The sequence below is a fragment of the Periophthalmus magnuspinnatus genome, chromosome 4, assembly GCF_009829125.3.
Source record: "Periophthalmus magnuspinnatus isolate fPerMag1 chromosome 4, fPerMag1.2.pri, whole genome shotgun sequence".
Lineage (NCBI taxonomy): Eukaryota > Metazoa > Chordata > Actinopteri > Gobiiformes > Gobiidae > Periophthalmus > Periophthalmus magnuspinnatus.
The window spans coordinates 19,008,927-19,032,201 of NC_047129.1; the positions used below are offsets into that span (position 1 = coordinate 19,008,927).

General features: G+C 40.9%; 1 protein-coding gene across 1 annotated transcript in view; it reads left to right on the forward strand.

Annotated features, from left to right (window-relative positions):
* Positions 1 to 1,172: 1,172 nt before the first annotated feature.
* Positions 1,173 to 23,275, forward strand: part of ap1m3 (adaptor related protein complex 1 subunit mu 3) — a 55,939-nt gene continuing 33,836 nt past the window's right edge. Inside the window, exons 1-4 of the mRNA XM_033965705.2 lie at positions 1,173 to 1,357; positions 13,405 to 13,561; positions 17,051 to 17,118; positions 19,174 to 19,304. Coding sequence (XP_033821596.1) covers positions 1,316 to 1,357; positions 13,405 to 13,561; positions 17,051 to 17,118; positions 19,174 to 19,304 — 398 coding nt within the window. The 5' untranslated portion in view covers positions 1,173 to 1,315. The remainder of the gene's footprint in view (positions 1,358 to 13,404; positions 13,562 to 17,050; positions 17,119 to 19,173; positions 19,305 to 23,275) is intronic.

The window sequence follows — 23,275 nt, forward strand, 5'->3', positions numbered from 1 at the left end:
CACTGAGTACTTATTCTGAGTAACTGTATGCAGATACTCTTGTGGTATTCAGATTACTCAGGTTACTTTTCTAAATTAAAATGAGTACATGGTGGTTGTCAGTGGTGGAAGGTAACAAAGTACTCTACTTGAAGTATTAAGTACATTTTACAGTGCATACTTTTTACTTTTACTTCACTACATTCGAGAGCAGTATCTGTACATTTTACTCCACTACATTTTTCAACTGGATTGAAAAGTAAAAGTACTTTTCATATGACTTGAGGGGTTATTTTGACCATGTTCGTGGAAACATCCTGACTCAAGTTTTCTAGTTCAAGCTTCAGCTTTGAGCAAAACAAAAATAAAAACACAAAATTCATAAGAAAAAACATTGATTCATATTGTTACTGTGACCAAAATATGTCTCCTTTTGAATGAGTATCTCTACTTTTACACTTTAACAAATGAACAACACTTGTGTGAAATTCTTTTACTTTTTACTCTTAAAGTATATTTTTAAACAGGTACTTAAATACTTTTACTGAAGTAGATTTTTTCATGTGCTTTTGCTTTTACTTCAGTCATTTTTTACCTCTGTATCTGTATCTGCCTTTTCTCACTAATATAAAGGAACTGGGTGTTAAAGTATTCTAAGTACTGTACTCTGATGTACTCTGATTGGCCCATGTTACAAAACACATTTTAATTCAAATATTCAGTATTCTGTGACTAAATACATTTTCAAATTATTCTTCCCATCACTGCCCATCCACTGCCTCACTCCTCCTCTCTGCTCCTCATTCCTCCTCACTCACTCCTCTCTCGTCTCTGCTCCTCACTCCTCCTCACTGTTCCTCACTCCTCTTCACTTGCTCCTCCTCACTTACTCCTCTTCACTCACTCCTTTCTGCTCCTCACTCACTCCTCACTCACTCCTCTCTGCTCCTCTCACTCCTCATCTCGCCTCCTTACTGTTCCTCACTCCTCCTCTCTCCTTCTCACTCCTCCTCACTCACTCCTCCTCTCTGCTCCTCACTCTTCCTCCCCTCTCCTCTCTGCTCCTCTCTCCTCCTCATTCACCCCCTTTTCTTTCACTCCAATCTCGTTTTATTTTCCTGTCAAACCGGAAGCAGCGTGGTGCGTCACGGCGCTGTGACGCAGCCGCTTGACGCAGAGGAGGAGGTGCAGTTTTGAAACGCAGCGACGGAGCGAAGGAGTGGAGGATGGAGGAGGATGGGAGAGCACGTTATCCCCTTTAAGTGACCCGTATCTCCCTGCGGACTCCTACTTCATCCGGGGTTTTGTTGTTTTTCTGCGGATTTGCTGCGCCACGATGTCCGCCTCGGCGATTTTCATCCTGGACTTAAAGGGGAAGGTAAGTTTGAGGCGACTTGTTTGCGAGGAAGTTGACACAAGTATGAAAAAACAGCCACCTGCTACAACACGAGAAACCAGGAACAGTGTGAATGATTTGCGGGTTTTTGTGAGTTGTTTTGGCGCAGTCAGACCGGGAGTTTGGCGCATTTTGGTGTTTCTGCGCGCGGTGACAGCGTAGAGTCTGTGCGCGCCCTGGACGTGCCCTGGACGTGCCCTGCTCGCGTGCACAGAGAGGAGCGCAGTCTGGAGGAGTCCGCCGAGGTGCAACTCGCTAAACTCGTTTCCCCGGAGCTTTGCACACTGCGCTGTTTGTTTTTGCGCACTGATGCAGGTCTTATCGCATGTGACGTGTCCCGGTGTTTGAATCAATTCTTTACTTTCAGAAGCTCATTTTTCCGCATACATCACTTTAATTATATCATCTTTATTGAGTGCGGTTCAGCGCGTGGGCTGCGTCTGAAAATAGCTCAAATGCCATCGGTTATTTTTAGAGGCTTTGATTGACACACTTTGAACCTGCCGCCGTCTAATGATTTAATGAGAACAATTAAAGACAGGGCCATGTCAACAGGACAGGAGCACGAGGTGAGGCCCCCTAAGACCCCCCCTAATGTGCACCATGAAGGAGTTTAACAAAGTATTTAAGAGAAGGAGTTTAGAGGGTTGAGAGAGAGATGGAGAAACAGGAGGAGAGATGGTAAGAGAGACAGATAGAGAGAGCGACAGAGAGGACCATAGGGTGAGGCCCCCTAAGACCCCCCTAAGATACCCCTAATGTGCACCATGAAGGAGTTTAACAAAGTATTTAAGAGAAGGAGTTTAGAGGGTTGAGAGAGAGATGGGGAGACAGAAGGAGTGACAGAAATAGAGAGAGAGACAAGACAGACAGCGAGAGAGAGACAGCGAGAGGCAGAAAGAAAGATGGAGAAACTGAGAGACAGATGGGGGGAAAGAGATTTAGACAGACGGAGAGAGATGGAGAGAGAGAGAGAAACGGATAGAGAGACACAGAAAGAGACAGCGAGAGAGACAGAAAGAGAGAGATGGAGAAACAGAGAGAGAGAGATTGAGAGAGTCAGACAGAGAGAGAAAGACAGCAAGAGAAACAGACATAGAGAGAAACAGACAGAGAGACAGACAGAGAGACAGGACTACAGTGATGCCCTTTGACTCTGTGGTTCTAGGTTCTAGTCTTGGTCCAAAGTCTGAATAAATAAAAACAGTTTTGCCAGGAAGGGCATCTGGTACAAAAACAGCACAGTCAATCAAAGTGTCTACACTAATTATATATACAGATCAGAAACACCCAGAGCCTGATTAATGGGAATATAACCACCAACCCACCAGGCCCCGGTCCATAAAATCTACAGCGTCATCTGAGGTTAAACACTTTATAGTCAAGTTTGTAGGTTTCGTTTCCCTCTGAAAAAACTACATGAACCAAAAGTAAAACTGCAGCTGAATCGCATTATTCCTCCTCATTCCCATCATCACAGCACGCATCGAAATCTCTCCGGGTTAAAATATTCCAAGGCAAGAAAAGGAATTGCTGAAGAGGCCTCACATCCCTGACAATGGCCTTATGGGAGTCGGATCAGCTCCTCCGGCTCTGATTGTGCAGATTAAAGGTTTTCCTGATTTTCCCTTTTATATCTATATCCCCGTCTCTTCTGCCCCGCGGCCAGTTTGGAGACTCTGACCCTGCCAAATGGGGCCCCGCTCGTTCGTTAGGGAGCAGCCGGATAACGAGCTTTGATTTTTGGGAGAGGGAAAGGTGATGTGTGTTGATTTAGGCTGAAGCTGGCGCTGTCTTGAACTAGTGGAGGTGAGCGCGTTTCACCTTTAACTGGAGTTTGGAAGTAATCAGAAAGAAGACATCAAAACTCACAGAACTAGAATATCGAGCATGTGATATACAAAACTTAAAAATAAACTGCAAAAAGACACATTTTAAGCCTTCAGATGGGAACATAAAGTGATATTTCTTCAGGTTTAGGGCTCATTTTAATAAACTCAACCCTCAACCGCGATATCAGCGCCACTTTTTGGAGTTTTTTGAATTGTTGTAGTTTTCAAACATTCACAAAGATAATCAAAAGTGTACCGAGATATTCATGTGTCAACACCACAGACTGTACTTTAAAGGTCCCATATTACGCAAAACTGACTCTTATAAGCTTTAAATCATGTTCTAATGCTGCCATCTCATCAAAAACAGACCTGGAGTTGTGTTTTGTTTCATTCACACATGTTTGAGTAACACTTTATTATTAGTCTGTCTACGTCTCCAAAGCTCAAAATGCTCTGTTCCACCTTGTCATGTCATGAAGAGGTAGTTTTCAACTTAACATCTCCTTTTACCTTTAGTTCAGTAAAGCTTGACACTTCCAGGGGTGAAAAATTAACCAAATGATTCTAGTGAAGGTGTTTGGAGTTTAAAAACACAGCAGAGCACTTCCTGTATCATCACATAATGACATCAGAAGGTGGGAAAGAACAGTGTTTTCTGTTTGAGCGAAGAACTTAGCTTAAAAATGCAGGGTTTGTGTGTTAAACATGTGTGAATGAAACAAAACACAACTCCAGGTCTGTTTGTGATGAGAACATTATAACATACATCAGAAAACGGCGTAATATGGGCCCTTTAAATCTAAATGTTTTTTTGAGTTTCTGTTGTGTATTAGTCTAATGTAGCAGAAGAACCCTGCCTTCAGCCACAGTTAACCTTGACAATGAGCTTCTACACAGATAAATGGATGGATCTAATCTCTTCAGTCAATGGCATCTTTCATATTCTTGCAGCTTTGACAGTAGCGTAGTGTGAACTCACTCTGCAGCGCTGCCCCATTGTACCGGCTCACACTGAGTTCACACTGGGCTGTATGTGATTGGCTGTGATTATCAGGGAAAGACGGAGGAGACCCAAGAACGGCTCTGGCTCTTTTGGCTGTGAGTCGATCACACTGCGGCTCTGTGGGTGCTGTCTGCCCTCTGAGGTCACAGGGCTGCGTTGTGTTCTCTAGAGACGCTGAATGGACCCGACTGGCAAATCCTAAAGAGTGTGGTTACATTTTTAAAGTACCATTATTGTCCTCCATAAACAGCATCTCCTGTCTTATTCTGCAGAAAAACTGTTAACCCTGTAGTTTCGAGGGATGGAGAGAGACAGAGAGAGTTAGAGAGACAAATGGAGAGAGAAACAGAGACAATCGAAAAGAGAGACAAAGGGAGAGAGAGAAAGACAGCGAGACAAATGGAGAGAGAGAGAGACTGAAAGAGAGAGAGAGAGAGACAAATGGAGCGACAGAGACAGAGAGACAAATGGAAAGAGAGAGAGAGAGAGACAAATGGAGAGAGCGATAGAGAGAGACAGACAGAGAGACTGAAAGAGAGAGAGAGACAGGGAGACAAATGGAGAGAGACAGAGACAAACGGAGAGAGAGAGAGAGAGGGACAGAAACCAAGAGACAAACAGAGAGGCAGATGGAGAGAGAGACTGAGAGACAATCAAAAAGAGAGACAAATGGAGAGAGAGAGAGACAGCGAGACAAACGGAGAGAGAGAGAGACTGAAAGAGAGAGAGAGAGAGACAAATGGAGCGACAGAGACAGAGAGAGAGAGGGACAGAGACCAAGAGACAAATGGAGAGAGAGACAGAGAGACAAATGGAAAGAGAGAGAGAGACAAACAAATGGAGAGAGAGATAGAGAGAGAGACAAACAGAGAGACTGAAAGAGAGAGAGAGAGACAAATGGAGAGAGACAGACAAGCGGAGAGAGAGAGAGAGGGGCAGAGATCAAGGGACAAATGGAGATGCAGATGGAAAGAGAGAGACTGAGAGAGACAAATGGAGAGAGAGACAGAGAGACAAATGGAAAGAGAGAGAGAGAGAGAGACAAATGGAGAGAGCGATAGAGAGAGACAGACAGAGAGACTGAAAGAGAGAGAGAGAGACAGGGAGACAAATGGAGAGAGACAGAGACAAACGGAGAGAGAGAGAGAGAGAGACCAAGAGACAAACAGAGAGGCAGATGGAGAGAGAGACTGAGAGAGAGACTGAAGCAAAATGAGACAGAGAGACGGAGAGGTAGACTTTGGAGGGGGGAGAAGATTTACCATGGCGACCCCAACGGGAACAGCTGAAAGGTGGTACTTTACATAAGACAGTTTTTCTCTCCGGTTTTGCTCGCTGTCGTCGACTGAGTTCAGCTTTTTTAATTCTTGAATCCATCGCTTCACAGGAAAAGCAGATCTCAGTTCAAATCAGTATTTCGTGGGTTTGATAAAACTTTTTATTTTGGAAATGATTTTGTAAAGTGTCAAAGATATATTTAACAGTGATGTAAGTACTACTACTATTTCAGCTCATGTTTATTGTACATTTACAATATATTTAGCATTACAGTTTGGTTTCAGTATTATCATTTATCGTCAAGATTTACTTCGGCAATATATCGCACTTCAAAATTTGTTATCGTGACAGGCCTAGTTTTAAGGGCTCAGAATTGGAGCCTTTGCCTATTCATTTATATTAGAGGGGGCCCATGTGAGCTTTCTTGCCCTGGGCCCCCAAATTTCTGTTGACGGCCCTGGTTGGATGTGCCACCTGAACAGGAAGGTCCCATTTCCTTCCAGCGACAATGCAGTTTGAGTCTGGTTTTATCTGGTCAGCTTTCAAATGGCCAAAGCTCTCAAAGCTTTTAAGTTTTTCATTTTTATTTAATAGAAATATGTTCTAGTTTAGTTAATTTTTTTCACACTTTTAGATAACTTTAATGATCTTTAAATGTCAAGAACAAAGTTAGTAAAATGACACTCTTGTTGCCATGACGCTGCAGGTATATTTAAGTAAGTATTTTCGTCCTTGGAGTTTGAAATTACATTTTTTAAAGCTGACAGTGGCGACGATTGGACCACTGTGACGAAATCCCACTTTGTGCTTTTGCAAACATTGATGAAAGTGATGTTTGATCAGGTTTCTAAGTTTAGCTTCGGCTTTTTTCAATATTTGTCCAACTGTATTCCACCATTTTGTGCCGCCAAACATGGAAAGAGGTAACACACCCCCGGCTGAATTTAATGAGACCTGGATTATTAAGTACCTGCGCGCTGCTTTGGGCCATGAAATATGCTAACAGTTTGTGTGAGGTGTTCTGTTTGAAGTCGTCTGATGCGTCCGCTGCTGTTTTCCCCGTTAATCTGCCTTCAACTGAGCGCTGGCGACGGAGACGAGGACGCTGTGTGTTGACGTTTGAAATTCTCGAAGGCGCATAACGACGAGCCTCTTCAAAATGATTTCTGTGATTGCAGCCAGGTCATAATTGTCCCAGTTTGAGACCTGCTCTTCGGTATCCTAGTTTAAAATGGAATAGATTGGCTGACGGTCTATTTTAATACAAAAATGACAGAGTAACTTTCTGTCAATGTGGAAATAGTGAGGGATTTAAAATGTTGGGAGTAAAATATAAACTGGGGCTCATTTCCATAATAATGTTACAGCTGAATGTTAATGTTTTGGTTCTAATCAGATTCATACACTGTTATGTAACTGTTACGACTGTTTATTGTCAAATACTTATGTCTAATTGGCCCCATGGGTTTAGGGTTTATTAGAATGACATATCTCTCTACACAGACTTAAAGAATAGGCTCTGTGCACAACAGCGCCCCCAGCCTGGCCGACGAAAAGTCGGCTGCATTTATCGGGTACATGAAATGGGACAGGCCTTGTCGCGCAAGAAGTGAAATAAGTGCCCTTCAAAAGCAGCCATCAATTTGAGATACGGCAATAATGAATATTAAAAAAACACCACCAACTGAAGCATTCCACATCTAAGAATAACTGGGTAGTCTTGATTTGAATTATCTTGAATTTTAATAGGTTATTTTTAGACTTTTAATGAAAGTGACTGTTAGCCTTGAGACACAGTGCGCTAGCTAGCCTGCTACTGTACACTGGCTATAGCATATTCCAGTGACTCTCAAATCTTTCTCATGAAGTACCACTAAAGACAGGATCTGGCTTTCCAAGTACCATCAGGTCTATAACAGGACTATTCCAGGCCTAAACCTGGACTACATCATTTCCACTGTATCTAAACAAGAAATTATCCAAAGGAGTTAGAGTGGAGTGTGACACTGATCTGAAGGTTGGAGGTTTGAATCCCACTCTCGAAATAAACATCATTGATAAAGTGGTCAGATCCACTGACCCACAGGTTGGAGATGCGATTTCAGCTCCCACAAATGAATAATGGTGCTGTGTCCTTGGGCAAGACACTTAACCCACCTCGCCCCAGTGTCTGTGTACTTGAGGGTGAGTGGTTCCCTGAGCTGTCCAACTGCAGGAGCGTGTGTACCAGAGTTTGAGAAACACTGTCCTACTCTATTGCACTGCATACACCTACAAGTCAAAACACATAACATAAAGTTGAGGCTCACTAAAGTTTTTATAATGCTGAAGCTGGACCTGTTAGTATGCACTGTCTCTCGGCTGGCCTTTGAACACCTTGGTGTCCCACCCACAGACCGTATGTTCACTAAGTGAATGTGACATCACCCACGGCGTTCAGCTCCAAATGAAGCTTGTTGAGGTGATTTAGAGCCAAGTTCCATATTTGGAATTGTGACCATGAGTATCATAGCAACCAAAGAGCCAATCCAGAGCGAGGCTGTTGAAGATAATGCCCCTTCTCTCCTGCACCACTGGTTTAGCAGGGAGTGGGCACTTAGCAATGGTGTTAATCAAACCTGTTGCTAATACTAGTGGGAGCGACCTCGGGGGGGAAAAAGGCGCCCGATTCGTCTGTTATTAATGTTCTTACAGCAGCAGTTACAGAGGAGCCACAGTTTTTCAATGTAGTGAATTAGAGCCAGAGTCAATGGAGCCAGAAGTGCGCCCATGATCACTTCCTGTTTGGAGCGCAGCAGATAGCAGGTTAGCTATGTCCATTTATGTGTACAGTCTATGGTCCCACCAGTGGAGCTGGAGGAAGTGTCAGGATTGGGGGAAGTCTCGATGGATGGACTATGTGCTGTTCTCATCCCGAGTGCAAAGTAGATCAGTTTCTCTAAATGTTCACTAACAATCATAAAGCTATAAATGTCTAGATTACGTTTCAGCAAAACATAAGCCAGTTCCCCAGTGCCATTACAGCATTTCCCATTTCTTTTCATTATTCCCTGTAGCTTTTGTCTATTAGAGGAGCAGATCGGTCAGATCCGGTTAAAAAGCTGGACTTTCTGGGTCATGTCTCTGGATTTATGTGACTGGGCTAAAGCAGCGGCTAAGTGCCTCTAAAACAGGTGGGCAAACTTTTTGACACATGGGCCACAAAGGGTTCTAAAATTTGACAGGGGGGCCGGGCCAGGATATATATATGTATATGTATGTGTGTATATATATATATATATATATATATATATATATATATATATATATATATATATATATATATATATATATATATATATATATATATATATATATATATATATATATTACATTAGAGTTTTGGCCTGTAACATGTAGCAAAGCATGAATGTGCATTCTTTAAAAAATTTCAGAGAAAGGCTTACTAGCTTTTGCTAATTTGAATGCCAGCAAAAAACTTATCTTGGTACTTGAATCTGTGTTTACTGGTGAAAACAGTGTTGCTGAGTCTGTAAATTGGCTGCCAACTTCTGAGCCGTAACCACCCGTTCCTGTGATGACTGATACTGTACTCATTGAAAACCGTAACAGTTTCTTGGCATATTAGGCATACAGTCTTTGATTGGACTTCTATTAAAAAATATTTTGTTGTCCGTATTAAACACTTGGCGCTCACTATCCACTTTTCTTTTATTTGAAAAGATAATTTTTAAATAAGAAAGTAATACACGTGAACAAGGTTGATATAGCTGAAGTGTGCCATCTTTTGGGGAAACGTTGGCATTACGGGGGCAAGGTAAATTGAACAAGGTTGACTCTTATCTATTTTAATATAATTTGGTCACGTTTGGCGAGCCGAATTAATAAGACCAACCTGGGCCGTAGTTTGCCCACCATAGACTGCATATATATATATATGCAGTCTATGGTGCATATATATATAAACGACGTAGCTAACCTGCTAGCCGCCTCGTTCCAAATAGGAAGTGATCATATGAATTGGAGCCTGGGTTTTTTATTTCACTATTGTGTTTGTAAATTAAGATATGAACATTAATATCAGACAAATCAGGCGCCGTCTTTCCCCGAGGTCGCTCCCACTAGCATGAGCAACAGGTTTGATTGACAGCATTGCTAAGCGCTCGCTCGATGCTAAACCAGTGGTGCGAGTGGGAAGGGGCGTGACCTTCAACAGCCTCGCCCCAGATTGGCTCTTTGGTTGCTGTAACACTTGCAGGTGGAATTCCTATTATGTAACTTGGCTCCAAATCCGTTCGAATAACTGCCAGCCTCGATGAGAACACTCTATTAGTCCACTTCTTTATACAGTCCGTACAATCAGCCCAAACCTGCTGTAGATCCGTATTGTTTCCATTATTGCTTCAATTCTCCGAGATGCTCATTCTAGTCTGAATATATATTTATGTTTCTTTATGTAAAAACAAAAATACCTGGAGTTTTTTCTTGTTCTGTCCCATCCATGTTTGAAAACCACTGCATGTTCAGGCTTTTCTCAAAAGCTTAAAACACATGGACATGGAGAACAGGCTGTGGCGATCACTACTGTTTTTATTTCATGTTAATAGGACCAGTACCTCCAGAGAAATCCACATTTAAAGTTTGGAGTTTGTAGAATATATTAAGCCTAAAAGCTCAAGTGCACATTACTGCTAGAGACAGAAACACGTGCGACGGCCGCGCACTAAATAAGGTCTAAAGTTTCACTCTTAAATGGTGCGAAAATAGTCATCTACTTTACGTAACTGGGATTATAATGATGAGAAGCACCAGAGGAGAGAAAGAGGAGAAAAGAAGGTGAGGAGGGGAGGATGGATCAGAGAGAGGGAACGGAGAGTGGAAGGAGGAGCGAGAGGGGGAGCGGGGCAGACAGCGCCGCACACACAGAGGCAGAGTAAAGGACACTGGACACTGGGATCTCAGATTGTTCAGATTTAACTCAAAACTTGGGAAACACAAGAACAAATGAGGAGATGTCAAGAGAATCTGTGCTGCTGTGTTTTTCATACATTACACTGTGATATACCAAGGCTGGAGTGTTTGATAGTAAATAGTGCTTTTACAGTATGGGTCAGTGGATCTGATGTTTATGTTGAGAGCGGGATTCGAACCGCCAACCTTCAGATCAGTGGACAAACACTCGACCAGCTGAGTATCCACGTCGTATCCAGGTCTATCAAGTCGTCCCTTATAAATACATTTCGTCCAGTGTTTATACGCGTTTGTATTGTACCTGTTCACTGATGTTATTTTTTTATTGTGATACTTTTCAGCTTTGATTTCCCTCAGAAAAAAAGTTCCATTTCTTCCCTCCTGCCTCTGCCCTTCACACGCTGATCAGGATGTGTCGTCTTTACTGAAGCTGGTCTGTTCATACCTCTTTCTCTCTCTCTCTCCTTCTCTCTTTCTCTCTTTCCTCCAGATTACTTTACTGTCCAAGAATTCCCTTTTTTATTTCTTATTTCCGGCTCTTTTCTTGTGCGGGCCCCAGTTTGACCTTTACTACACACATCCCTCTATTCTAGCTTTGTATTAGCCGTGTGTGAGCGTGTCTTTGTGTGTGTGTGCGTGTGTGTGTGAGATCAGCCTCCTTCACGCACACTCCTTCTCTCCTTTCATCTCTTTCTCTCCTCTTTTGTCCGTCCTCTTCGCACTCTGCTGACTCATCTGGACGGTGCGTTTCTTCAGATGGAGGCGTGGCGGGTTCTTAAGGCTCGCCGGAGAGTCTTGTGCTGTGTTGAACTCGCCGGTTTCTGCAGTTAAGGTGTGAAACGAGCGCAGTGGTTGAAACTTGAACGTTGATTGAAATGGCGAGGGCGGCAGAGGTCACATGATGATCGCTGAGTGACGCAAATTCGTGCCATTTTCTCCTGATTGCCAAAGTTTCTTCAAAATTGGAGGTGGAATCATGGGGGAGGTTAACGGTGCCCTCTGCTAACACTGTCACCCATGTCCTGAAGAGGGCGCCACGCAGATGAAACGCATAAGAAAGTCCTGTTTTTACAGTAAAGAGCTTTTTAAATCAGACATATTGTACATGTCACAGTTAGTGTGTCACAGTCGGCACGTAAGTTACAGTGGGCGTGTACGTCACAGTGGGAGTGCCACATTGGGCGTGTCACAGTGGGCGTGTACATCACAGTGGGAGTGTCACATTGGGCGTCTACCGGTGGAGGTGAAAACGGGGGTTAATTGACAAAATTGCATCTTGAAAATAAGAGATTAAAAATTTCTCAAACATGCATCACTCCAAACTTTTGACTAGTAGTATATTTTTTTCCTTTTGAATATTTTTTATTGCACTAGTAAACAAAGAGAAACTTGCATCCTTAGTTCAAACAGGCTTGCGTCTCCACAAACCTAACTTACATCCTTGGTCTATACCTGCTTGTCTGCTTGAAACGTTGTTGGCTGTAATATTCCGCAGTATGACATAAAACATATCTATCCCCATGGAGAATGTTCCGAAGTGAGTTTTTAATTTAATTTTTCCTTGGACTCAGGCTGGTGACGTACTACCTAAAAACGAAGCTCTCCAACAACAAGGATTTCTTAAAAAAAAAAAAAAAAAAGTTTAACGGTCCTGTATTACACAAAATTGACTCTTGTGAACTTTAATCCATGTTCTAATGCTGTTACCTCCTCAAAAACAGACCCAGAGTTGTGTTTTGTTTCATTCACACAAAGGAGTATAATGGTCACTAAGGGTCACAATATTATTATGTGAGCGCTAAAAAAATAAAGTCATAACATTTCGACATTTAAGTAATCATTTTACAAGAATAAAGTCGTAATTTTACAAGAATAAATTTGTAGCCAAAAAAGTCGACATTTAATGATTTTGGGTTCTCATAAAATTGTGAATTTATTCTCGTAAAATTGTTACAACTTTATTCTTGTAGTGCCTGCATAATTTCATTTTCTAAAGTGACCCTTATACTCCGTCGTACATTCACACATGTTTGAGTAACACTTTATTATTAGTCCTTGTACATCTCCAAAGCCCAAAATGCTCTGTTCCACCTTGTGATGTCATGAAGTGGTAGTCTTGCTTTTACCTTTAGTTCAGTAAAGATTGGTAATTCCAGAGCTGAAATTATGCAAATGAGTCAAGTGAAGGTGTGTGGAGTTTAAAAACACAGCAGAGCACTTCCTGTATCACGACATGACATCATACGGTGGAACTTTAATCTTGTGTCTGTTCTTAAAGCGTTATTTATTTACTCATGTTTTTAAACTGTGGAGGAAGTTGTGAAACGATAAGATCACTGTTGCTTTTCCGTGCTTTATGTGCAGTCGACAGAATTACCCAAGGACAGACAGATGTGATGGTGTAATCTAAATAAGAATATCAGATGCCCCGGAGACAATCATCAAATAAAATCGTTGCCCAATTATCCCACAAAACATGTTGCACCTGGTTTGCTTGTTGGCAATCCTTAAAGAGACCGCGCACACACACACACAAGTTCTCTCAAACAGAAAACACTCTGTTCCACCTCGTGATGTCATCATGTGGTAATACAGGAAGTGCTCCACTGTGTTTTTAAACTCCACACACCTTCACTAGAATCAACAAACAAAACACAACTCCAGATCTGTTTTTAGAACATGGATTAAAGCTCACATCACTCAAGTTTAAAATTAATTTTGTTGGATGGGAACCATATAGAAGCAACTGCCAGGGACACTGTTTTTGTCAATCACCTTCTTGGACGAGAACCATGTGGAAACAACTGTCAGTGACCATCTCAGACAATGTTTCTCCGTCATGGTGCAATGTCAGACTGAAAGAAGTGACTAAATGGGCAGGGCTAAAATTCAAACTGTTGAAACTGAAACTCCACAATGACAAACCACATCTGCCGTTTCAGGTGCTGATCTGCCGTAACTACATGGGAAGCGTGGACATGAACGAGATAGACCACTTCATGCCGATGTTGATGAAGAGGGAGGAAGAGGCGGAGATGACGCCCCTGATCACGCACGGAACCACGCACTTCCTCTGGGTCAAACACAGCAACCTTTACTGTATCCTCCATCAGTTTGAATGTAAATGCAACTAAAAGGCGTTTTTTTTGTAGTAGCACTTCCGGTTAAGTGGAAATCCCGTTCCTTTCAATGGAGAATTTGGGAAAAGTTTGAAAAGTATGATATAAATTAGGTTGGTTTGTGTCAAATGTTCAATGTTTCTGTGCAACAGCAAATCAACACTGCACCGATTCTCTGGGAAGCTTCAAAACAGCTCTGTAGTCCCGATATAACCTATTTGCTGTCAAGATCGGCAGCTCCGTACAAAATAGTACAACCAGAGTGACGGTGGCGACGCCCACGGCAATGTCCAGAATAAGATGGATGTAGTTGTGAAGCAAGCGATTGTAGACCAGGTAGAGAGCTGAAAGAATTTTTTATCTGATCAGATGAGTGAAGGTACAGACAGCACATGTGTCACTTTACAACGGAGCCTTTCCAGTACAGCAGTCTCTCGTTTATCACGGGGGTTATGTTCTAAAAAATAACCCGCAATAGGCAAAATCTGTGAAGTCGTCAGCTTTATTTTTTACAATTATTATATACGTTTTAAGGCTGTAAAACCCAGACAGGCATTAACATTTTCTCACATTTCTCTCTTGTTTAAACTCTCTCAAAGTTCAAACCTTCGTAGGCGCCTTTGTCGGTGCAGAACGTTTCATCGACATTGTGGGTTTTATCGCGGAGAAAACTTGCAAACATACAGCACTTCAGAGTCACACTGCGATCCAACATTTATGTCAATTTAACTGAACACATTCTGTACTGTACAGGAGACACCGCACGGAGGAGACTGATGGACAATGGTCTACAGTCCCTTAGCCAATCAGGACGCAGAACACAGTGCACGTTCATACGCTGTAAAAAAAGCATGCAAAATTGTACTAAAAAAATCCACAAAACAGCGAGGCCGCAGAAGGTGAACTACAATATAGCGAGGGACAACCTTACTTATACCCTGAGAAAGGTACTATCTATAGAATTATTATTATTATTATATTATCTATAGAAGGCTGCTCCTATAAGCACTTAAACTCATTTTACATACTGTTCGTACAAGGTCATACGGATATACCTTTGCTGTTTACAGAAAGGTAGAATATATCACTGAAAAGATGTATTGCAAAGCCTCTTGTCACAGGAGATGTATATCAGTATCATGTAACCAAAGCAGAAAGTTCCAGTGCGACATCTTAAAATAAACATGTGTCGCAATTCTTACTGAGAAACAAGTTCATCTCAATGTTTAAGACACACAGTATTCAACACAAGGTTTAAGAAGAGTAAAGAAATAAATCAAAAATCATGCTTTCAGTGATTAAGTAGAAAATAATCTGATGGTTTTCAGATTCAAGAATGTGATGTCAAATTCTCAGACGGGGGGCAGACATAGACGATATAAAGACGTGGATGAAGTGAGTGTGACGTCACCCACAGCGTTCGGCTCGGTTATAGGGGCGGATTTGGAGCTGAGTTTCACATTTGAACTTTTGGCCGCGAGTATCATTACAACCAGAGAGCCAAGAGCCTTAGCAACGCTGTCAATCAAACCCGTTGCTAACGCTTTTTGGGACGATCTTGATTATTTTCCATAAATTCTCTATTTTAAGTTTACTTCAAACTCACTCAGACTTTTTTTTAAGCATAAAGCTGTGCAGTGACGTTTTGTACAGTTATCTCTTTGCACTAAAGTGTCAAAATAAAGCTGTATGTGGACTTTTTAGGCAACAGATTGACCAAAACTAAATATAAGTCTGTGCTAGTGATTTAAGGCTGATATCCAATATGCAAAGTGCAAATATCGGTCCAATATATCAGTCTATCTGTACTGTGTAGTTTCATAAAGTTCACCTATATACGAAATGTATCTACCAGAGCTAGAAGAAGTAAAGTAAAAGTACAAATACTGGAGCATAACAGTTCTCAAATAAAAGTATTAAAGTACTTGTTTAAAAATGTGCTTAATGAGTAAAAAGTAAAAGCATTTCACACAGATTTTGAGGTTTATAATGTTTCAGATGTCATGATTGGTTCTGAATTTTGTTCAATAGTATTTTCCAGCTGGTTTTATTTGTATGTTTTGTTTTGCTCAAATTATGATCGAGCTAAAATAAATCTTCAGCCTTTTCAGCGGGTCTTAAACTATAATAAAAAACACTTTTACTTCTCAGAAATTACAGATACTGCTCTCAAATGTAGTGAAGCAAAAGTAAAAAGTATCCACTGTAAAATGTACTTCACTAAAGTACAGATAGCGAACAGTACAGTACTTTTACTTTGTTACATTCTACCACTTTTCTCTTCCAGATTAATTCTTCGCTGACTAAGCTAAACTTGTCCTCCTCAGTTTTCTCTCTTTACTAATCCCTTATTTAAACTTTGATGAATGTCTGGCCATTACTTTTTGAATTTTAAGTAGAAACAATTATAAACGAGTTGATGAAACACAAATTCTTAAAGCTTGTAAAAAAACAAACAAAAAATAACTAGCAGGTTAATATGAACATTTTAAGACCAAAATGACGAGTCTGACAGCAGCAGTTACAGAGAGAGGGGACAGTTTTTCAATAGAAAGTGAACTGGAGCCAGAGTCGATGGAGCTTGAAATGTGCCCATGATCACTTCCTATTTGGAACGAGAAGGCTAGCACGTTAGCTATGTCCATTTATATAAACAGTCTGTGGGGGAAAGAGTCTTTTTATCCTATTGATCACATTGTATTTTGCTGTGAATTATCCAAAAGGTAAATTTGCAAATGTTGAACCTGATCATTTCTATTAGTGACACTGACCAAAGAACTCACTCAGACGTATAGTACGGAAAATACAGTATGTGCCATTACCCGATATTCACCATCTCTACGGCTGAGTTTAATTAAATTCACCTATATATGCGACGTCTCCAGATTAATTCTTCGCTGACTAAGCTAAACCTCAGTGTTCTCTCTTTACTAATCCCCTGTTTAAACTTTGATGAAAGTCTGACCATGACTTTTTGAATTTTAAGTAGAGAATTCCAAGCGAGCAGATGAAACACAAGTTCTTAAAGCTTATAAATAAAAAAAATAAAATAAAAAAACTGCAACTGCAAGGCCATATGACAAAGCATGTTGAACGTCACCATTGGGTTTTTAAGTTCATGTCGGGGTGGCAGCTTTAAAACGCCTTGAACAGCCTCGTCCTCTTCATTGTGAAACTGGACAGCTTCACTCTCTGTAACATTATTAATTCAACATGATGCTGCAGTGAGTGAGTAAGTGGTATTCCCAGAGCGCTGCGTTAGACAGCAGAGTTCTTTTAGCCCCCTCTGGCCATGCTCTGAACTGCGAGTGTGATACTGTAAGTTTCTTTTTCTCTTCTTGTATTCATCTCAACGACTCGCTTCAGCTAAAAATATTCATATATACGCCGTAGCTACCGCGGCTCTTTAATAATTCAGTATCTCTCTCTTGCATATGTTCGGTTAGCCCTTAACGTGCCCTTCCCTCAGTGGTGGCGATGACGAAGAAAAACGCCAACGCTGCTCTGGTGTACTCCTTCCTTTATAAGATAGTGGAGGTGAGTTCAAAGTTGGAGCTCAGTTGTTTTTGTAGGATTTAGATGTCATGTTTCAGTTGCAGTAGGTTGCGTTCACGTGGTATGCAGATGTTTTGACCTCGTTTGTGGTTTAATATCTCTGTAATAATGTGAAATAACTTTTTAAAGGGCTCATATTACGCTGTTTTCTGATCTGTGTACTAATGTTTCCTCATCACAAACAGACCTGGAGTTGTGTTTTGTTGCATTCACACGTTTAACGCACAAACAAACCTGTATATTTATGCTGAGTTCTTCTCTCAAACTAAAAACACTCTGTTCCACCTTGTGATGTCATCATGTGGTAATACAGGAAGTGCTCCACTGTGTTTTAAACTCCATACAACTTCACTAGAATCTTTTTGGATGATTTCAGGATTTCAGCCTTGGAATTGCCAATCTCTACTGAACTAAAGCTAAAAGGAGCTGTTAACTTGAAAAGTGCCACTTCATGACATCACAAGGTGGAACAGAGCATTTTGAGCTTTGGAGATGTAGACAGACTAATAATAAAGGGTTACTCATGTGTGAATGAAACAAAACACAACTCCAGGTCTGTCTTAGAGGAGATAACAGCATTAGAACATGGATTAAAGCTCAGAAGAGTCCATTCTGCGTAATACATGACCTTTAACAATAAATTACCCATAGGACGATGTATGTAATCTCACTAAATATGAACGCAGCCTATTGATTTTTTTTTTTTTACATAATTTCTAAAGCTGCCTCACACTACAGGATCAACCTCAAGGAGGCGTGACCTGATTTAGGATCCTCGTGTGTGATTTTTAAACGCTCACAACTTTTAGCTTGTCGTGTGCGGTCTCTTCACTGCTGTATCCCGCTGTCTTTGCACTCAGAGACCCCCCTGACCCCTCGTTCACTCCACAGCTCTGCTCTCTGTACTGGACTCTATAGAGACTCAACCTGGTCATGTGACTCTGGTTCTGGGTGAAAAAAGTCTAAAGGCTAAACTCATAAATAAAATAATGTCATAAATAATGATCAGATTGGACTGAAGCATTCTGTAGTGTTTGGCGGCGTAAGTTATGTTTTAGTTGCAGTCAGACCAAAGTGCAGCTGTTTAACATTATCAGGATGTAATCATGTAGATGTATTCTTAGTGGTGCAATATTCATAAACACGTGAATATTTTATTACTGATACGGCTTATTTCTGTAGTCACACTGTGAATAGATCTCACCTCCTGCCATCTTGCTTCTTGTACTTAAAGGTCCAATATCACACAAAACGGACTCTTGTAGCTTTAATCCATGTTTTAATGTTGTTTTCTCCTCAAAAACAGACCTGGAGTTGTGTTTTGTTTCATTCACACATGTTTAACACTTTATTATTAGTCTGTCTACATCTCCAAAGCTTAAAATGGTCTCAGAAATCATCGAAATGATTCTAGTAAAGGTGTGTGGAGTTTAAAAACACAGCAGAGCACTTCCTGTATCACCGCGTGACATCACAAGGTGGAACTTTAATCTTGTGAATTCAATGTCTTGTCTGTTCTTAAAGCGTTATTTATTTACTCATGTTTTTAAGCTGTGGAGGAAGTTGGTAAACGATAAGACCACTGTTGGTTTTCCGTGCTTCATGTGCCGTCGACAGAATTACCCAAGGACAGACAGATGTGATGATCTAAATATCTAATCTAAATAAGAATATCAGATGCCCCGGAGACAATAAGCAGATAAAATTGTTGCCCAATTATCCAATAAAACCTGTTGCACCTGGTTTGTTTGTTGGCAATCCTTAAAGAGTGGAGCACTTATATTACCACATGATGACATCACAAGGAGTGTTTTCAGTTTGAGAGAAGAATTCACTCAGCCTAAATATGCAGGTGTGTTTGTGTGTTAAACATGTGTGAATGAAACAAAACACATCTCCAGGTTCAGAAAATAGTGTAATACGGCCCTTTAATGTTCACATAACTTGGTTTATTTGGATACGTCTAAGCATCTTGTAACTTAAACTGTATGTAGTCTGTTTTGGAAGGTGTTATTGACTTTCTTTCTGTGTTCAAAGGTTTTTAAAGAGTATTTTAAGGAGCTGGAGGAGGAGAGCATCCGAGACAACTTTGTGACCGTTTATGAGCTGATGGATGAGGTCATGGACTTTGGATTTCCACAGACGACAGACAGCAAGATCCTGCAAGAGTAAGAAAAACACACTATAGACACAACGTTTACTATAGAGAGAACATTTACAATATTTTAAATGTAGTTATACAGATGAGAGCTCCATATTCTCTTGCCCTGTTAAGATATAGAACCAAACAAAAACAACATGAACATTTTAAGACCAAAATGACAAGTCTGACAGCAGCAGTTACAGAGAGAGGGGACACAGTTTTTCAATAGAAAGTGAATTGGAGCCGGAGTCGATGGAGTCGGAAACGCAGCCCAAGATCCATTTATATATATATATATATATATATATATATATATATATATATATATATATATATATATATATATATATATATATATATATATATATATAAAAAATCAGTCTATAGGTCAACCTTGATGATATAAAACACATTTAGAACATTAACTTAGCATTTTAATTATTCATTGTTCAAAAAGTAATAAGTTGCAGTCTTATTTGCTTCAGTTGCAAACACAGCTCTCTGCACTTGTATTTCAGACTTTCACGATCAAAAATAACCAACGACATTCCACTCTTGTTCAGTTTTTGTTGCTTTACAAACCTCCGCTCTGCAGGTTACCAGCTCAGAGCCTGGTGTGCAGAGCCATTCAGTGATTTCAGCCCAAAGCCAAAACAGCTCTGTCGTCAGCCTGAGAGATGAGCTGCAGCTACGCTCCACGCCGCCCCCTGGAGGGCTCTGCTTTCGGCTTTCTCCTTCTCTTTTTACTCCTGTTTTACAGTTTCTTACATTTTCAGAGCGATTGGTACTTTTGTCATCACTTTTTCATTATTTAACTCAAAATTTCAACTACCAGGACTGAACCAGGACTAAACCAGGACTGACCTGAACTAAACCTGAACTAAACCAGGACTAAACCAGGACTGAACCAGAACTAAACCAGGACTAAACCAGGACTGAACCAGGACTGAACCAGGACTGAACCAGGACTGAACCAGGACTGAACCAGGACTGAACCAGGACTGAACCAGGACTAAATCTGGAATAAACAAGGACTAAACCAGGACTGAACCAGGACTGAACCAGAACTAAACCAGGATTGAACCAGGACTAAACCAGGACTGAACTAGGACTAAACTAAACCACGACTAAACCAGGACTTAACTCCAAACTGTTTTTTTAATCTTAAACCGGTCTGGAGTTATTTTGAGTGTATTTTTGTTAGTTAAATTCCACACGTTTCATTCATAGTTTTGATGCTTCAGTGAGAATCTATAGTGTAAATAATCCTGGAAATAAAGAAGAAACAGAAATGGATCAGTGTCCAAACTTGTGTCAGGTCTGTAAATAGATAAATATAGAGATAGATAGATGTCCCTCACTTCTAGCTGCATCGGGTCAAAATCAAAGCTCTAAACTTTGAGCATGAACTTTAAACTTGTGCTTTTCCTAAAATTATTTCTCTCTGTTCTTTGGCTCCTGAATACTGCACTTTTAGCTTTCTCTCCTCTCTCTCTCTCGTATGTTCCCAGTATTCAATAATCTGGTAATCCCTTTTTTATACTGAACACAAAATCTACCTTCCTTGCGCTTCCTTCTTTAAATCCGTTTTGGCAGTTTTCATTAGTTTTGTTTCATTTCGGCTTTGTGTGGATGGGTTCAGGGAGGTACACAGACCTGATGATCTCCAGACTCCCTTTGGAACTCAGTGTAACGTCTTTGTCTGTTAAACACACTCGAGGTTCAGATGATGTTTTCACTACAGTTTTGTCTTTTGGCGGTTCCTCTGCTCCTGACCGCTCCATGGTCCAGCTCCAGGCAGATTCTCTCCTGTTCTCTTCTGCTTTGTTACTACGAGCCGCCTGCAGGGGTCCAGCATCGAGAAAGTGTGTGGGAGGATGAACGGAAACACTGCAGAAATGTGTGTGTCTTTAACCACAGATGGGCAACCACAGTGTAGTAATGCTATTGTCATGCCAAAGTACTGCAAATATACAAATAAAAATAGACAAAGGAAGTTTATTTCTACAGCACAATGTGTACACAGAGTAACTCAGGGTGTTTTACAGAATAAGAAAGACATTAAAATCACAAAACAATGAACCAAAACATAAATCATCAACCCACAATGATCATTCATGTTTAGACCTGACTCTGGGACCAGCAGAAGACCAGGACTGAACTGGGACTGAACTGGGACTGAACTGGGACTGAACTGGGACTAAACTGGGACGAAACTGGGACGAAACTGGGACGAAACTGGGACTAAACTGGGACTAAATCGGGACTAAATCGGGACTAAATCGGGACTAAAGCGGGACTAAAGCAGGACTAAAGCAGGACTAAAGCAGGACTAAACCCGGACTAAACCAGGAATAAACCAGGACTCCATCAGGAGGCGGGTCCCTGAAGTCCTCAGAGTGTGAGATGTTCATGTGGCTCTAACATGTGGGAGATGTTCTTTGGTGCTGGTCCTTGGAGAGACTTGTTCACAAGCAGAGCAGAGTCTATTCTCTGAGCCACAGGAGCCAGAGACCTGAGCACAGGACACATGTGTGAAGTACTTCCTGGTTCTAGTCAGGACCCGAGCAGCAGCTTTTTGGATGTAGTGCAGCTTCTTAAGGCTCGTATGGAGAAGCCAGTGAGGCATTTATTCATTCACTTATTGTAGTGTGTGTTTTTAGGTGGACAGTGGTCATTTTAGATCTTGAAACCAGGAATAAACTAGGAATACATGTTGGTACATATAGTATTGCTGCCTTTAAAAACTGGTTGTCTCCCTGGAGATGTTAACGCTTCACCTGGAATGTTCCTTAGTGCGACAAACACCTATCTCAATGGAGACAAGCAGGTAAACAGACCAGGTTACATTTTTGTGCCTGATCACAGAAAGAATGCATTCTTTTCAAGGTATTTTGAGCTAAGAAATACCTGTAATGGAATAAAATCAAAGATGTTTAATGCCAGATTGCAGAACATTCCAGGCAAAGAAATAACGTTGTCATGGGGACAAGCAGGTAGTGGAGCCTCTACCAGCAAAGTTACATAAAGCATCTTAGAACCTGAAAACCAAACAAATCAGATCAGATATGCTTTGCTTTAGCACAACAACAACCATACAAGACGTGAGTGTACAAGTTTAGATTGGCACTGTAGTTATGCTAATCAACGTTTGTGAGGAGAAAACAGAGCAAAAACAGAACAAACAGACGAGAAAACAAGCCAAAGATGAGCCAAAAACATCCCCGAGCCACCCCACTCGTCTTTTATCTCCCAGCAATCCTCTGGGACTCCGACGCTCTGCTGGAGGTGGGAGCATCTGGGGCAAAAACCAGAGGAGCCTGCCTCAATCTGTCAGTCAATCACAGTCAATTTGTGTGGCGAATTTGTTGTATAGTGTTAATTTTAATGGTGTTTTTCTCAAATTGATTGGGTGAAAGTACAAATCTGTAGATAACTTTGAATTGTTGGATGGCAGATTTTGTTTTGCAGTTTTGAATTTAAAATCGAGCTGTGGTTCAGATCTCGAGACAGAAGGATGTTTTTTTTTTTTTTTACATTAAACTGACTCTTGTTTAAACATGTGTGAATGAAATAAAACACAAATCCAGGTCTGTTTGTGACGAGGAAACGACGACGGCGCCCCCTATGGATAGCTGCACATCACACTAGTGCACAGCAGATTTTTTTTGTCATTTACGCAACGCTGCCGAATCCTACGAGTATCACCGATTAAGAAAATAAAACTGGAGAAGGAATTGTTTACGTCACAGTGGGTGTGTACCAGTGGAGGTTAAATGTGGGTAGATCGACAAAATGCCGTCTTGAAAATAAGAGATTGAAATTATATTTGGAGTGATTCATGTTTGAGTAATCTTTAGAGGCTCAATGAGAAGAAACGACTAGAACTGAACCTTCATTAATTGCGCTGTAAAAGTGTAAAAATTGTCTTTTTTTTTGGCAAATGATTGATTCTCTCCAGTGATTTTAAATAGAGCTTTGCCTGTGATAAAACTC